The 19,130-nt window shown below is 36.2% G+C and overlaps 1 protein-coding gene across 2 annotated transcripts in view; it reads right to left on the bottom strand.

Moving 5' to 3' along the window:
- The window catches only part of LOC141403381 (uncharacterized), an 85,972-nt gene that overhangs the window by 29,181 nt on the left and 37,661 nt on the right, over window positions 1-19,130 (bottom strand). For both annotated transcript variants that reach the window (XM_073985723.1, XM_073985722.1), the window contains one exon: window positions 7,696-7,828. In XM_073985723.1, coding sequence (XP_073841824.1) covers window positions 7,696-7,785 — 90 coding nt within the window. In that variant the 5' untranslated portion in view covers window positions 7,786-7,828. Of the gene's footprint in view, window positions 1-7,695; window positions 7,829-19,130 lie in introns of those variants that run through there.

Genomic DNA, 19,130 nt, shown 5'->3' with positions numbered 1-19,130 from the left:
AACTGCATTTTCCGGAATTTTGTGTGGGAGGTACCCGAAGGAGTTGACATACATATATAGGCCATATTGGAACCAGATCTACACACAGAAAAAAAGTCCACTTTAACATATGTCCCAAACATATTTTGCAGCAAACATATATTTGTTTGCAAGCAGTCCTAAACATAACATATGTTTGGGTCCTGAAAACATATATATGTTTGGGTGCAAACAAATTATATGTTTGGGTGCAAACAAATTATATGTTTGGGTGCAAACAAATTATATGTTTGGGTGTAAACAAATACAAACCCAAAAGCCAAAAAAAAACTAACACATTCACCAGTGGGCGCTTTCTGTTTTACGCATACACATCACAAAACATCTGCGTCTCCTATTACACCATGCACACAGCTCTTTATTATAAACTAGCATACCACAGCTGCGAGAGCCCTGTTGTTACTCTCTTTGACAAAAATACTCTCCACCCATAAAAAATATGTTCTAACATAAAAAATTTGTTGGTACTCAAACATATAAAATTGAGATATGTTACAAAATGTTGCAAACATATATTTGTTTGGACACAAACAAATTATGTTTGGACACAAACAAATTATGTTTGGACACAAACAAATTATGTTTGGAATTATGTACGTCTCGTATCGTACACATAATTTTAGCGAAAACTTTTGAACTCTTGTTGGGGAGGTACCTAAAGGAGTGAACCGACATCGCTCATCTAAGTTCGGACGAAATAATACGATGACCAAATTTTACACAGGATCGACAGATCCGTTCGAGAGTTATCGTGCGCTAAAACCACTACACGTGGTGCCATAGGGAATTTTTACAGCGATTCGAGAGCAAGTCCTAAACTGAACTTTTTCGAAATTTTGTGTGGGAGGTACCAGGGTCGAGTCGGAGTCGAGCAATTTTGCTGGAGTCGGAGTCGGAGCCTGAGTCGAAAAAAATAACTCTACTCCGACTCCGAGCAAAATTTTTACCACGTTATAGAAATATATCATTAAATTTGGAACAAAATCATTTTTTTAAATTATTATTTTTAAAAGGAAGGTATAAGAAAACATATATGCAAGCGGTGTATTATACTAAGTTAAAGGAAAATTCACAGGATATTTACTATCCTCTGAAGTGTAGTCTATTCATCCCTACTCACGGTGCTCTAGAAACAATTTTAAATGGAAGGTGCTTACACCTTGGAAGTTTTTGCGGATTCTGAAACTACAATGTTTATAGATGAGAAAAATCAAAAAACAAAAAAAATCGCCGGAGCGCTTTTTAAATAAATCGCGATTTAAGTTGACATTTTTAGGTGTTGTTTAGGTTTTCACGGTTTTGCTTAGAAACCGCAATTCCTATCAAAATGGGACTAAAAAAAATGTTGTAGCTATAAAAATTCTCTACAAGATTGTCCTTTATGGTATTCTCGTCGGTTTTACCGTTTTTGAGATATAGAAGTTCAAATTGGGACAATTCAAATTCAATTCAATTCTGTATCGCCCCCTTATAAAACATTGTGATGACTGCAAATTCCCAACTTAAACTCATATATCTAAAAAATGGTACAACTTAGGATAAGTTACTAAAGCCAGTCTTGTAGAGAATTTTCACAGCTTTAAGATTTTCTCAGGTCCCATATCGATAAGACTTACCGATTTCAAGCAAAATCGGGAAACCCTAACAAAAAAATCTAAAAATTTCAACTGAGCTTCTTTATCTCAAAAATGGTACAGGCTGGGAACTAATAATAATCGTCAATCCTCTAGAGAATTTTCACAGCTACAACATTTTCTTAAGCTCCATTCCGATTGGACTTACGGTTTCCAAGCAAAATCGTGAAAACCTATAAAACACCTAAAAATGTGAATTTTGACAGCGATTTATTTAAAAATCCCTAAAGCGATTTTTTCTTGTTTTTGGATTTTTCTCATCTATGAACATTGCTGTTTCAGAATTCACAAAAACTTCCCCTGTGTAAGCGGTTTTCATCAAAAGTTAGTTAATGCGCACCCTTCATGACATTGTTTTATAAGGGGGCGATTCAGAATTGAATTGAATTTGAATTGTCCCAATTTGAACTTCTATATCTCAAAAATGGTAAAAACTACGAAAATACCATTAACGTCGATCTTGTAGAGAATTTTCATAGCTACAACATTTTCTTTAGTCCCATTTTGATTCGACTTGCGGTTTCTAAGCAAAATCGTGCAAACCTAAACAACCCCTAAAAATGTCAATTTATATCGCGATTTATTTAAAAAGCGCTCCGGCAATTTTTTTTGTTTTTTGATTTTTCTCATCTATGAACATTGTAGTTTCAGAATCCGCAAAAACTTCCAAGGTGTAAGCACCTTCCATTTAAAATTGTTTCAAGAGCACCGTGTACTTTGTTGATCCAATTGATTTTTAACATTTTTGCAAATAAAAGTAAAGTTCTATGACAATCGAATTAAGATTGGACCATTAACTTCTTTCGTCAGAAGTCTTACTGGTATTCTCACAAAGTTCTATTGGTATTCTCATCTTGTTTTTATGAGAAGTTATCCTTGTATTCTATTAAAGATATTGTGGTCTCTATGGGAAATCTTACTGAATACCCTGTGACACAAAGTGGAAGTCAAGATCTGGGGGTGGAAAAATTCCTTTTCGGGATGAAAATCACAAATGAAAACCCTACAGGATCCCATAGCTGAAATTTCTGAGTTATGACATAATGAATTTTTTGATTGACCCCCATCATCATTGAGAAATAGCTTTTTGTCTCTGTTTCGAGATATTGTAAACAAAATGAAATTTTTGACAAAAATGTTCCATCGAAAATTATATGTAGGTTTCCCATATCCAAGAAATCCATATTGTCACGTTTTCATTGTCCTTTATCAGTATTACCCATTACTTTCTCAAAAAAAAAATCGTATGTTTATGTATTTCGGTAAAGTTCGCATAATCTATTAACTATATATGAAATTCGGAGGGTTACGCTTCTGAATCAGGGCATCATAAATTCGTTGTTGGTCAACGACGGATTCATCCCGCCATAACTCAGATGTCTGACAAGCGGCGAATATTTCTTCTAGGATATACTCAATGAGGGCTTTAGATGTAGACATTCAAATAACCGGATCCATCCGCCAGGAACAGATATAGTTCATGTGTATCCGAGTTTTCTACACAATCAATAGCTTATACGAAATTCAATATAATACATAATCATATAGTTTTTCATGAAAAAAGGATCGGGTAAAAGTGATAAAGGACAATTAAAATATGACAATATCGATTACTTGTCCTAGTGGACCGACCATACATAAAATTTTCCTAGCAACATTTTTGTAGTATATTTTCATGCACGAAATCTCAGTGTGCTAATTTTTCAGTTCCAGAAGACATCCATCTGCCTACGTGCTGGTGTGTGTGGGTGTCCACAATATATCTCAAATATTTCAATAAAATTATCCACTCCACACCAAAGTTCAAAATGTGAGCGCTGAACTTTAGTTTAGGGGGTGATCCCTATTTATAAATTTCAGAAAAAAGTAGAAAGTATAAATAGCTATTCTATGCTATTGTGGTCGAATTTTTAAGTCGATCGGAACAATATTGCCTTAGTATGAGAGTTGGATGGGAACAATTTATTTTATTTTGTATGCAGCATATAAACTGTGTTTTTCTCGAAATCGGCCACAAAAATATGTGTTATATAATAATATATATATAATATAATTGTTCCACAAACATCCCAGATGGGACAAGGGAGACTTCTCTCATATCAATGAGTGAACGCCGATTCATATTGGCTCAATGATATGGGACATACTTTTTATTGCCGAGTCCGAACGGCGTGTCTTACAACACCACTTGTAGAGAAGTTTTTCATGGCTTAAATACTCAGGAAATGTCGCCAGCATTACTGAGGGGGAATTTTGCCACCGTTGAAAATTTGATGTTGCTTGGCCTGGGATTCGAACCGCAGACCTTCTGTGTGCAAGGCGGACGTGCTAACCATTGCACCACGGTGGCCCCCACACAAAAATATATGACAATTGGTTTATTAGTTTTCGAGCTAGAGCTGGCACCGCAAAATGCTTTAATAAAATTTGGGTTTCGTAGACTGCCTCAAAACTTTGTAATATTTTTCTCTTTCAGATGGAGAAAAAAATCTGCCAAAAAGTTACGTAGTGTTCTCGGAAAAAAAAATCATAAAAAATTGATTTTATTGAGCTTTACAACTGGGGTTCTCCTTTTGAGACTAAGCACACTAAAATGTTGGTTTACATCCAGTTTGAAACTTGGTCATGAATTGCTTATAATTTTTGTTGCATGTACACAGTCCTATGATTTGTATTGCCCCTTTATTTGCACATATTTTGAAAGCTTTAAGATTTTCTCACGCGTAAGAATTCCGTCCAGAATATACTCGTCCAAAAAAAGGAAAACCGACAGAAACTTTCGTAAGATTCGGCCGAAACTATATTGATATGATCGAATGTATTCGAACGAATGTCCTTTCTAATGAATATGTAAGGAAAAACTAACACATTAGCCTATATAGGCCAAAATATATTTTTAGTGGTATACGAATTCACTCTCGGAGTCGAACCGGACTCGGAGCCGGAGTCGTGAAAAAAATTCGTCTGGAGTTGGAGTCGGAGTCGAGCCAAAAATACCTCGACTCTGAAACCCTGGGAGGTACCCAAAAGAGTAGACCAATAGAGTCCATATTGGAATCTAATATATGTCTGGTAGAAATTTCACATTATGCAAAGTATGAATCAAATCGATTACTCCCTTCAAGAGTTATCGCGCTCACAATTTTTCCGAACATTTTCGAACTTTTGTGGGGGAGATACACGAAGGAATGGACCGATATGACCTATCTTCGAACATAAACTAAGTTTGGACAAAATATTACAAAAGCCAATTTTTTTACCTAATTGGTTAATCAGTTCGAGAGTTATTGTGCCCTCCAGCCAGACAGACGGACGGACATGGCTAAATCAACTCAAAATTGTCTGAAAGAGATTTCGTGCAAACATGCTCATGGTATCAAACCATTATTTCGATGAAAGTATATATACGCTCCTTAGCATAAATGCTGAGGGAATAAAAACCAAGTAAAAAGATATCAGTCGGCTTTGCCGACAGAGATATACCCTCAGACTATGCGAATTGAGACTTTCATCTACGGAAAGATCGAATGTATTTACTTTTTTGGACATTTGAGCTTGCCGTCCAAAATGTGGATTAGGATTAAAGTTTAAAAGTGTTGCGGATGAGATACTTAAAGGAATAGATCGACTTTGTCCATAATGGAAGTGGAAGTTATATTTTTTAGATAGATATCGTGTCCACTAGTTCTGTGGGTCATCGCATACATTTTGGACCAGTATGCCAGGAAGCATGGACTTGTCCACGGAAACATCGGTATACATTTTCAAAGGATCTTCGAACAGTAAACTGCACTTAGACACAAATGTTGAACTTTTGTGGGTGAGGTACCGTAAGGAGAAGACCCATATGCGCCATTTTAGAAGTTAAGCTAAATTTGGACAAAATATTATGAGATCAAAAGTTTGAACCAAATTGGTTGTCCCGTTCAAGAGATATCGTACATACCATTTTAGTGAAATTTTTTTAAATATTGGGGCGAAATACCTGAGTTTGTGGACCGGGCAATACCGAAATAAAACTAAGTTTGAACAAAATATGACGAAGGCCAAACTTTTGACCAAATCGGTTGATCAGTTCAAGAGTCATCGTGTTCTCCAGCCACTATATATAGGGGCAAAGGGGGGTTTTTACACATTTCGGGCTATTGCCCCTGAAAAAAAAAACGTTTACCGTCGTAATTGAGGCAGCGAATGCAGGTTGCTTCAACAAAAATCTAAGTGATTCGAGAGAAGGTCTTAAAACGAACTTATCCGAAATATTGTGTGGGAGGTACTCAAAGGAGTGGACAAATATAGTCCATATTCGAACCTCATCTATATCTGGTAGATATATTAGGATGTGTAAAGTATGGACAAAATCGGCCACTGCTATCAAGAGTTATCGTGCGCAGAATTTTTCCGAACATTTTTGAACCATTGCGGAGGAGATATCTGAAGGAGTGTACCGATATGGCTTATCTTCGAACTTAAACTAAGTTTGGAAAATATATTACGAAGGCCAAATTTTGGACAGAAACGGCAGATCCGTTCGAGAGTTTTCTTGCGCTCCAACCACATAGCATAAGGTTTGTTTAACTTTCAGGCTATTTTCTCAGGAAGTATGGACTTGCTACTAATGTAAGTTGTACCGACGTATAGGGAATAGTGAACACAAGTTGTTACATCCAACATCAAAGCGATTCGAGTTCAGGTCCTAAACTGAACTTTTCCGAAATTTTGTGTGGGAGGTACCCGAAGTAGTGGACCTGTTGAGTCCATATTTGAACCTCATCTAAGTCTGGTAGAAATTTCTCGATGCACAAAGTATGGATAAAATCGTTTACTCCCTTCAAGAGTTATCGTGCGCACAAATTTTCGGAACATTTTCGAGGTGCCGGAAGGAGTGGACCGATATAAACCATCTTCGAACATAAACTAAGTTTCGACAAAATATTACGAAGGCCAAAGTTTTGGACTTTAAAATCAAATCCACAACTCGTCAAACAAAAATAATGCTGATGTATGGTTCCAAAGCCTGGGTACTTGCGCAAGCAGACGAGGCAGTGCTTGGCGTGTCTGAGAGAAAAATTCTTCGAAAGATCTACGGACTAATCTGCGTGAATATCGACGTCGCATGAACCACGAGCTGTATCTGCTATACAACGACATCAATATAGTTAAACGTATCGAGATGCAACGATTGCGTTGGCTAGGCCATATAATAAGATAAATTCGAGCCACATGGCGGTGCACGCAGAATTGGCAGACCAAAGAATAGATAGCGCAAACAAGTGGATGAAGAGATGGTACTCCAGAAAGCGAAGCACTAAACAGAGAGAATTAAATGGTGCTTCATAAACTCAAAAAAAACTGTTTTCTTGAATTTTAGAGATATCAACATGAAAATTTTACACAATATAAACTAAAGGTCGTAGAAGAAAATAGATTTTTCCTAACTCAGAAAACGCATTTTTTTGAGTTATGTAAATGAGCGATATGTTAAATTCCTACGTAATTGCCCATATCTCTGTCGACATTGCCGAATGATATTTTTTTACTTGTTTAATTTACAAATTTTTTACACATTTAATTCAACCGGGATCGTTCCATTTCTAATGGTTTTCGTAAAATCCAATTCTGATTCAATTTAATGCTATTAATAAATTATTACAAATAAATAAATTAAAAAATATCATAAAAACACATCTGGTGATGTAAACCATTTTTCGAAGAAATTAATTTTTTTAGGAATAATAATTAAAGTGTCTATTAGTTTGTATGACAACCGACTTATGTATATTGTTCATGTTAAGAACACAAACAATATTTAAACAAAAGGTTTAAAATAAAATATGTTTAGATTACTTTTCAAATATGAACTTTAGAACCATAAAACAAAGTTTAGGAAGCTATTTCTCTGGAATATGTATGCTTTTGATATAAAACTTTTCATTTGTCATGGCTGTCTAGATTATTTAACAAACTTAATGTAACGATGTAACAACTACATACATATGTATGTATGCACATGACAAGTACTCACCTGTATCAGCAAAACCAACATTGCACTTTTTCTATCATTGAAACGAATTCGTTGATATCCAAACATTTTGTACAAGAGTCTTGTTAACATTGTACTTGAACTTTTTGTCTGTTCGAAATTCAATTAAATTAAACTGAAACGAAAACAAGAAAAAAAAACACACAAGAAAAACAATTAATTTATTTTATTACAGTTTATATCCAGGATGTGAATTCTGCAACAGCAGCAGGCAATTAACACCATTTTTTTTGTACGGTGCAAATGCAAAGGTTAAAATCAACTAATTAAGCGTTTGTAATTGAATACAACAACAAATGAACTCAATAGAAAAAAATGCTAAAGCAACAACACGAAGCTTTTCGTAAAAAGTAATTAGAAATCCTCAAAGTGACTATAAAATTAATTAGTAAAATCATATAAAGAATACTTTAGTAAATGACTTAATAAATGAAAACAAAATAATGATTTCGATTGTTTCTACCTTAAATTATGAGAAATTGATTAGAGTGATAGAAATTTAAGGATAAATATATGTGTATGAAGAATGTAATAGTAATAGGTTTTCAGATCATGTTAGCGGGAACACCAAAACTTCAATTTCATCTCAACAAGTAAAAAAGTATCAGTCGGCTTTCCCGACAGAGATATGCCCTCAGCATGTGTGAATTAAAACACTTTTTTGCCAAAAAAAATTATATATTTAGGGGACTTTCAGTATTTTCAACGTATGAATTTCCCGACAAAAATATGGATTAGAATAAAAGCTCAAAAGTTTTGCCGGGGAGGTACCAAAGGGAATGGTCCGACAAAGTGCATTTTGGAAGTGTGTCTTATTGTGGGAATCATTCCTCTCGATGGATATCACGCCCACCAGTCATCTTAGTTGGTCACCCACAAGGAGTACCTTCGGTGAACATTTCCAAAGGATCATCGAACAGACCCTTAAGCGTACATAAACCAAAATGTTGAACATTTGTGTGGGTGGTAACCAAAGGGCCCACATTTAAACTTAAACTAAGTTTGGACAAAATATTTTGAGATCCAAAGTCTGGACCAAATCGAACTTTAATGGGGAAGGTACAGGAAGGATTGAACCTATAAGCACCATCTTCGAATTTTATCTAATACTCGAAGAAATATTACGATATGCAAAATGTGAACCAACGCAGTATTCCGTTCGAGAGTTGTCGTGTTTTTTACAGCTTTCGGGTCATTTGGTCAAGAAGTACTTGCCACTGAAGAAACTTGTACCATAGTAATACGGACCTTGCACTCAAGGTTTCAAAGAAAATCAAAACTATTCGATAGGAGGTCCTAACCTGCACTTTTCCAATATTTTATGTGGGAGGTACCCGAAAGAGTTGACATATATAGTCCATATTCTAACCTATTCTATTCTGATCTATGTCTCGCAGAAAAATTGCGATGTGCAAAGTATGGACCAAATCGGTTACTGACTTCGAGAGTTATCGTGTGCATCATTTTTGCGAAAGGTTTTGTGGGAGAGGTACCCCAGAAAAAACTTGTACGGTCGTAATGGGGGCAGCGAATACAAGTTGTTACAACAAAAATTAAAACTATTCGAGAGGAGGTCTTAAACTGCACTTTTCCGAAATTTTGTGTGGGAGGTACCCGAAGGAAAATGATCGATGTCTGGTGGAAATATAATGTTTACGAAAACAAGTAAGAAAAGCGTAAAGTTCGGCCGGGCCGAACATTTAATACCCTCCACCACGAACTGTATTGAAGTGAATAGGAACAATTAGTTTGATTTCGTTTTATTACAGGAGTAGTACTTATATCTCAACTTCATTTTTATCAAGTGAGGTCGGAATGCTTCTGATGTAATTTGAGTATGTTTTCTTTCTTGATTTTTAATATTTTTGAAATTTTAAAACAATACCGTTCTTAAAGACGATGGGGCAACATAATAAACTGTAATGAATTTTTTATGAATTAAATAAAAATAATAATGGAGGACTATCGGAAGAGTGCTGCGAAAGACGAATAATATATTTGTTCACATAGTCAATCCTCTTCAAACGTCAACCTCACCCACTGTCCACTTGAGACTTGGTGTCCTCTGTTCACGCCAACGAGGCTATGGCGACCGATCATGGGCGGTATAACCCTAACCCGATGCATGGAAGAAATACCTGCAACACTACAAACATATCTGTTAGAGCCAACTCAAAGTACATGAGGAATAGGGTCTACAGATATCTGCGTTGTTATGCCGGACAATGCAGTAGGGATGGCAGCGGATGAGCCCATATAGGTCAACGGTGGGGCCCACAGGCTTCCAAGAAGTTTACGCTCGTGCTTAGACGATGTTGAGTGCCAGGCTCTCTAAGCTCTTCCTTGTGCTCACAAGCAAAGAAGAAATCCGGACAAATGTTGTCACCAAAAACATGAAAGAAATAACGAAAAGAAATTTTAATCTCCCAGGAGGTCACAGGCACATGCCAAATCCTTCCGCAACTGCGGCAAACTCTACATGTCTGGGAGGGAGCACTTCATGTTCAGACAATGTTTCAGAAACCTCTACGAGGCCCTATGCTCCTCAAGGAGTTAAACGGAAAAGAGGAAGAAGAAGAAATAAAAATAATAAAAAAATTACAATTTTCCGAATGGAGCGAAATACATAAAATTGGGCAATACCGACTAGACCTAAACCTGGATATTCTGGATTTGGATAGTTTAACAACATCGGGAGCACCGTAAAACATGGAACAATACCGGAAAATTTTAGGTGGAAAGTTTAATACCATCAATGGGATATTGATGACACAACCTCCAAAATTCCGAAAATTGGGAAGTACGCTTCTATGGGGGTTATTTGAAGCAAAGGGCTTACACTGATTATTCTCTTCTACAATATTTTATATAATCATGGCAGTTTAAATCAGGGTTTCGGAGTCGAGCCATTTTTCCTTCGACTCCGACTCCGACTCCAGGCCAGTTTTTTTTCACGACTCCGACTCCGGAGTCGACTCCGAGGGTATTTTCCTATACCACTAAAAATTAATAAAATTTGCTAAATTTGTCAACTTTTCCTATACTAGGACCCTATATGCTTATCTGTTCTTTTCTCTAAGACAATTTGTAATGCAATTCGATGTAAAATTGATGTTCCGTATTGAATCTGCTGTATCTTATATCAAAAAGAACAAAAACAACAGAAAGAATTTAGAAAGTTTCAGTAGATTTTGCCGAAATATATGTACGAGTATACCCTCAGATTATCAATTTAAAACAAAAACAAGTAGAACTGACGAGTTTGATTAAAATTTGTTTGTACGGACGGGTCACATATCTTTTTCGTTTTATTTTGTCAAAATATGAAGATGGGTATGCCAACAGTAATTTGTTACTTACAGATTTTACGAAAGCGATAATTTTTTGCTGACTCATTTTAAAGTACATGTAGAATAGAATATGTCGAACGGATAAAAATTAGCTGATATATGAGCGTTAGAAAGAGAAAATTCATTGTGATTTGTATGTAACATCGAAGTTTGAAACACGGTTTTCTCAAAATAGCATTTTGGGATTATTATACGTATAAAAAGATTGTACTTAAGCAAGAGACTTTAAAAAAAAAAAAATTGGACGGATTTATGGCGAAAAAATGCTCAACTTTTTTAGGTAAAATTGAAATTTTGACTTCTACACTTCACATTTTTTTTAAATGCATACTTTTTATTCGTTTCGCTTAAGTACACGATTGTTATGTTCTTAAGGATCCCACAAAAACATATGCTGATCGGTTTATTCGTTTTCGAGCTGCAGTGGTCACCGCAAACTGCTTTAGTAAAAACAGTGTTTCGTAGGTGGCCATTTGTCAGAAATCTGTGCAATATTTTTCAACAAAAAAAAAAAAAAATCTGAAAGTAGCTCAATGTATTATAAATCAGATGAAAACAATATCTTTTGGAAAAAATTGGTAGATTACTTGTAAAAATTCATGAAAAATTTCATTTTTCGTGCACAATAAGTGACCATAACCCCTTAATTGTGGACAAAATAAACTTATACATAATACTTTTTCCACATTATATTGTGAAGTATAAATATTTGAGATCTGAAACTAGTATTCCAGAGTGTATATACGTTTTGTCATAAATGTGATGGTATATTAAGAAATCGATTCATATTGAAAGATGCAATTATAATTCTATTGTCATGGAACATTACTATATATAATAAATTCTTTGCTTACAAGTTTACTCATAGATTTCCTATAAAACAAGTAAGAAAGTATCTGTCGGCTTTGCCGACAGAGATATACCCTCAGCATGGGCAAATTGAAACACTTTTTTTCACAAAAAACTTATGTAGTTAGGGGGTTTCAAAATTTTGGTCGTATGAACCGTCAAAAATGTTGATTAGGATTAAAGTTCAAAATTGTTGCGGAAATGGACCGACACAGACAATGGGGGTGCCATAGTGGGTTTTTACACCCTTCGGGCTGTTTTCTCAAGAAGTATGGACTTGCCCCTGAAATAACTTTTACCATCGTAATTGAGGCAGCGAATGTAAGTTGCTTCAACAAAAACCAAAGTGATTCAATAGCAGGTCTTAAGGTGAACTTATCCAAAATTTTGTGTGGGAGGTACGGGATGGAGTGGACAAATATAGTCCATATTCGAACCTGATCTATATCTGGTAGATATTATGAGAATGTGTAAAGTATGGACGAAATCGGTCACTCCCATCAAGAGTTATCGTGCGCACAATTTTTCCGATTTTTTTGAACTTTTGTGGGGTAGGTACCTGAAGGAGTGGACCGATATGGCTTATCTACGAACTTAAACTAAGTTTGGAAACAATATCACGAAGGCCAAATTTTGGCCGGAATCGGCATTTCTGTTCGAGAATTATCTTGCACTTCCACCCATAAACATGGTGTCATAGGGTTTGTTTTTCAACTTTCAGGCTATTTTTCAGGAAGTATGGACCTGCCCCTGAGGAAACTTGTACCTTCGTATAGGGGACAGTGAATACAAGATGTTACAACAAAAACCAAGGCGATTCGTGAGCAGGTCCTAAACTGAACTTTTCCGAAATTTTGTGTGGGAGGTACCCGAAGGAGTGGACCGATATAATCCATCTTCGAACTTGAACTAGGTTTGGACAAAATATTACGAATGCCAAATTTTGGACCGAATCGGCAGATCCGTTTGAAAATTATCTTGCGCTCCAACCACTACACCCGGTGTCATAGGGTTTTTTTGTAACTTTCAGGCTATTTTCTCAGGAAGTATCGACTTGCCCCTAATGAAACTTACAGCGTCGTATCGAGGACAGCGAATACGACTTGCGTAAACAAAAATCAAAGCGATTCGAGACCAGGTCCTAAACTGAACTTTTCCGAAATTTTGTGTGGGAGGTACCCGAAGGAGTGGACCGATTGAGTCCATATTGAAACCTCATCTAAGTTTGGTAGAAATTACACGATGTGCAAATTATGGACCAAATCGGTTATTCCCTACAAGAGTTATCGTGCGCACAAGTTTTGCGACAATTTTTAAACATTTGTGGGGGAGGTACCTGAAGGAGTGGACCTATATGGCCCATCTTCGAACTTAAATCGAATCTGGACAAGATAATTCGATACCTAAAATTTGAACTGAATCGATTGATCCGTTCGAGAGTTATCGTGCGCACCAGCCAGCCAGACAGACGGACAGACAGACAGACGGACGGACATTGCTAGATCTACTCAAAATTGCCTGAAACGGATATCGTACAAACATACTTGGGGTCTAAAACCATTATTTCGATGAGGCACATTTTTGGTCGTATCAAAGTGTAAATACCCTCTTTAGCCTAAAGGCTGAGGGTATAATGAATAAACGATTTATCAAAATTTTAATAAAGTTAATCTCTCTATCATAAAAAAATAAAAACTCTTTTGATAAATGTAGAAAACAACATTTTGCCCGGAGTCGGAGTCGAGCTTTTTTTCACGACTCCAGACTCCGACTCCGACTCCAGCAAAATTTGCTAGACTCCGACTCCAGACTCCGACTCCGAAGCCCTGGTTTAAATACTAAATGTTAGTCATATCGGTGGTATATTGAGGCCACAACTTTCAAAATACCTTAAATCGTGAGGTACGGTCCTATGGGGGCTATTTGAGGACGTCGACCTATACCGGCACATTTGGGTGAATCTTTTATACCCCTATCAAAAACTTAATACCAAATATCAGCCATTTCGGTGGAGAACGAAGTCATTTCGATGGGATATTGAGCAGCAACCTTATACCGAAAATCGGGAGGTACCGTTTTATGGGGGCTATATGAAGACATGGACCTATACAAACAAATTTCCGCTGGAAAGTTGTATACCCCCAACGAAGACTAAATATCAGATTTCAGCCATTTCGGTGGAATATTGAGGCCGCAACCTACAAAATACCGAAAATAGGGAATTACCGATCTATGGTGGCAATACTATGACGTGGACCTGTACTGACAAGTTTCTGGGGGAAAGGTTTATAACCCCAACGGAGACTAAATTCCAAATATCAGCTATTTCTGAGGAATATTGAGGCCACAACCTTCAAAACACCGAAAATCGGGAGGTAAGTTCCTTGGGGCTATATAAAAGCGTGGACCTATACCAAAAATTTCATATGGAACGTTTAGTACCCCAAATGAAGACCAAATACCAAATTTCAGCCATTTCGGTGGATTAATGTGGCCACAACCTTCAAAGTACCGAAAATCGGGAGGAACCGTTCTATGGGGGCTATATGAAGGCGTGGACCTATACCTACAAATTTCTGGGGGAAAGTTTTATACCCCCACGAAGACCTACTTCAATCCGTTCGGAAGCTAGAGGTATTTCCACAGACGGACATGGCTACATCGATGTAGAATTGCACACTGATCAAGAATACATATAGTTTGTGGGGTCTACAAGGCTTATTTCGAGTATTTACAAACGGAATGACAAAACTTAATATACCCCCCCATCTTATGGTGGAGGGTATAAAAATTGAACTTTTGTGGGGGAGGTAACCGAGGGAGTGGACCTATATGGTCCATTTTCCAACTTAAACTAAGTTTGGAAAAATATTACGAACTATAGTGCGCTCCAGTCAGCCAGACAGACGCCAGGACAAGGCGAAATCGACTTCAAATTGTCTGAAACGGATTTCGTCCAAACATACTTAGGTCTAAAACCATTATTTAGATGAGGCACATTTGGCCCGTTGAAAGTGTATATCACCAATATTTTTGAAAATTTAACATAGCTGAAGCCAAGGATTACCCTTTTAGAACGCGCGACTTGTGATTGTATATTATACAAATTAAATATTTTTTGATAAAATGAAATGTTTTTGGACGTGGCAAAAAATATTGGCCTTAAAAGATAATTTGCGTGGAAGCTGTGGCTATATTTATGTTAAAAAATGGGTAAAAATGGGTTGAAGCCACAATGTCTTTTTTTGTTTTCTCTCGATTTGTGAGTAAACCACACTTCTCTCGATTTTCCTGTCAAAGTAAAGGTAGAAGCAAACTAAATAAGGATCATCTCGCTAATGTGTTACTTTTCAAAATTTGGACTGCTTCTACCATTAAATGATGTTGACATTTTGAAGCCAGATTTATTGTGTTTTTTTATATTTTCTTCTAATTTCATTCCGCAAACAGGTTTTTCAAAAAATCATATATAGGATTGTAATACTTGCGATTCTGAGTTATTTGATACGTATATTGTGAATGTAGTCTGCATAGCTTCATAGAAATCTGCATCCATTTTTCTAAAAATCATATTTTTCGGGTCTAATATTTGCAATTGTCTCTAGAATACTCCGTACTCCATTGCACATTTTAGTTTTTTAAGTTCCGGATCCAATAAATCATTCCTCGTGAAAATCTATCTACAAAAACGCTAGTTACGAGAAATTCCAAAGTAGAAAAATCACCTAAAATTGTTTTTGAAAATATCGCGTATTTTATCGCGTTTTCTGCGGATCGTTTCCACTGCAATGAAAAAACTAGTGCAGCATCTTCGTTTTAGCGGAAACAGAGATTTGAAAACTTCACTGATAAGGAAGCTACATTAATTTTATCCCAAAAAATAGTGTGTGATGCTACATCCACGGTTCTTGATTGATCGCCTTCAAATAGATATATATCGACGTAGATTTTCATGGTGAACACTGAAATTGGATGCGGACAAAAATTGTATGCAGTTTGCGCAAATTAGCGATATTTTATAGGTTTTTTAATGCTAAGATGCAGCCGATGATGCATCTTAGAGTCCAAATTATATTTCGAAAAATATATACAACTTAATAGATATGGTGTTGCTGTACATGAAAATCACTTGCTGACAAAATGAGTTTGATAATTACGCGATTTACACGTATTTTAAATGCATATAAATTAAAATGGGTTATTTGACCTTTATTTCCATTTCAGAAGCTTTGAGATATATCCTTATCAACCCAATTACCTTCCCTAATGGGAAAGCTTTAACATGAATGTCAATAAAGCAAAATCCGTCTGTTTTATTGGGAGATTTAAGCAAAATAAAGGAAGTATTCGTATAGATTTTTAAAATTTTTTCTACTACATAATGCATGTGAAAAAATATTTTTTCAAACAAAAAATTATTTTTTGACCAAAATATGTGCTTATTTTGGCTGTAACATCGAAACTATAACACCAATCTGTATGATTGTAGTCTCATTTGATTCGCCGTGAAGTTTTGATCCACAAAAATTTTTTATGTAAATTTATGACTACTAAATGGGCCTTAATTTACAAAAAAGTTAACTTGTATTCAAGAATTTATCAATTTATGTACATTCCGCGAATTCTGTGTAACATTTTGCAGGTATTATGCAATCTACTCGCTGAAGACCCTTCGAGAGAACTTTTTTGTAACAATTGTGCTCATTAAAAAAACGCCATAACTTTTGTCCGCAACAACCAAAAATTGGCTTCGTACTGGGAATTTTTTTCTTAACCTACATATCAAAAATCGTTGATGTAGCGCGAAAAAAATTTATCCTTTTTTTCTGAAATGGAATATGAAATAATTGACAATATTCGTGATATACCCTCGTATAAATACACCTCATATTCTGAAAAGTGTGAATTAAGCAATAGAATACATATGTAGGTGGGAGTAATGTCGGCAATTTCACATGTGTGTCGCACATGTGCCGACTACCCACCGTCGACTGCAAGCCACAAGTCTTGACATTTAAGATCACATTGCGAAATTCCTTGTGAACATTTTTGCAGGCATGACATACAAAACGTCTCCATCCTTTTATTCGATATCAGTAAAAAAATGTTATAAGAATATCTTACCTTGATTCTTCTCATGCCACGTAAGGAAATCGTTGAACACCCTTTTGACCAATGTAAAAATGAGCACGAAACCATATCAAATAAACCGTTAAACTTGCCAAAACACACGCATACCGACACACATAAATTATTTATGAACAACTACAACAAACTCAAACAACCTGTACGAAATTATTTCAATTTGTTGTACGCGCCAACGAACAACATGTGTTTGTATACCGCACACCAATTACCACTTCAACGTAAGCCGTAGGTAGGTATGTCGGTAGCTGGATCCACTGCTGTATGAAGTATGATAGGCAGCAGCAGTAATAGCCAGCAGTCATTCATTCAACGTAGACAAATTTAGTTACATGAATTTGCAACAATACATACATAAATATAATCATAAAATCCTCCCCCTTCATACCCCTACCAGCCATTTGAAAACATTTGATTCCAAAATTTATAGCTGAGCCAGCCATCCAACAACGACGACAAGTACAAGGAGTGTAAAAATATAAATCAAGGTCACAAAATGTTTTCATTGTTATAAGTCATCAAATACATACATATGTATATACAAATGTACACTAAATTGTTTGGAGAATTTTGCAAAGGTGGATTATGTTACAAAAATCCTTTATTTAGCCTGTTGATTTAAAGTATAACGTTATGATGTAATATTCAAATTTCAACATGAAGACATTGAATAATAATTTCTAATTATTTGGAATTTCTGCTTGATTTAATTGCTGTTACATATTCAAATGTCCATAGGTAACCTAAAAAAACAAGATATCGTTATATGGAGGCATATACCAAAACTTTTAACTATGTCAGCAATTTTAGCAAGGCCCCTAAGAATAAGTAAAAACAAGTAAGAACGGTGTTAAGTTCGACCGGGCCGAACTTTTTATATCCTCCACCACGAACTATATTGAAATGATTAAAAATAAGTAGTTTCCTTATGTGGGTGACGTAGGGGATGTAAGATACCAAGCAACGGTCCTGACCGGTTTTAATATGACAAAGCCCAGGATTTATCTTGGCCCCACTTTCATCCCAAGTGGACACTGACCTCCCCGTGGTGTCACCTGGGGAATTGCCTTTAACACCCGTTAAAGGTAGTGAGCTAACATGTGCGGCGCGTTCACCCATCAGAACGTTAAAAACTTGGGTCTGGGCGTCGGGTTAGTAACCCTCCCCTAGAAAAAACAGCCTACTATGAAAAAACGAAAGAAAATAAAAACAAACCCCTCTAAAGTTGACGAACCCCGCAAACGTTTTAAGAACCATGATCCGCGAATCTGCACCTGGCTACGCTTATATGCGGATTATACCAAACGGGAACCTATACTGTCTGACCTGTATAAATGTCTTGTACGTTTAGCGAAGACTAAATACCAAATTTCAGTTATTCTGGTTGAATAATGTGGCTAAAACATCTTTCAAAACACGGAGGCTATATGAAACAAACAAAACGAATGTTTGAGTGAAAAAAGCAACAACCAAATTATGTTTTTTGTTCACAAGTGCAAAGACAGTGTGATCCGACAAATTTCAGGTGGAAAGTTTTATAACCAACGAAGACTAAATACAAAATTTCAGGCATTTCGCTGGGATGTTGAGGCCACAACCTTCAATATACAGAAAATCGGGAGGTACTGTTCTATGGGGGTTGTATGAAAACATGGACCTGTACCGACAAATTTAAGGGGGAATGTTATACACCCTCAACGAAGACTAAATACCAAATTTCAGTTATTTCGGTGTGTTACTGAGTTGGGATATTGAGGTCACAAACTTCAATATACAGAAAATCTGGAGGTACTGTGCTATGGGGGCTATATGAAGGACCTATACCGACTAATTTCATGTAGAAAGTTTTATGCCTCCAACGAAGACTAACTACCAATTTTCAGTCATTTGGGTGTGATATTGAGCATGCAACCTTCAAAATACGGAAAATCGGGAGGTACCGTTCTATGGGGTTATATGAAGACGTGAACCTATACCGACAAATTTCTGGTGGAATGTTCTGTACCCCCAACGAAGACTAAATAATAAATTTTAGCCATTTCGGTGTTATAACGAGGAGGGGGTACCGATATT

Source organism: Musca autumnalis, unplaced genomic scaffold (assembly GCF_047663935.1).
Source record: "Musca autumnalis isolate F117 unplaced genomic scaffold, ASM4766393v1 scaffold_4, whole genome shotgun sequence".
Classification (NCBI taxonomy): domain Eukaryota; kingdom Metazoa; phylum Arthropoda; class Insecta; order Diptera; family Muscidae; genus Musca; species Musca autumnalis.
Note: the sequence above shows the minus strand (reverse complement) of the source record. Positions and strands in the feature narration are given on the sequence as shown.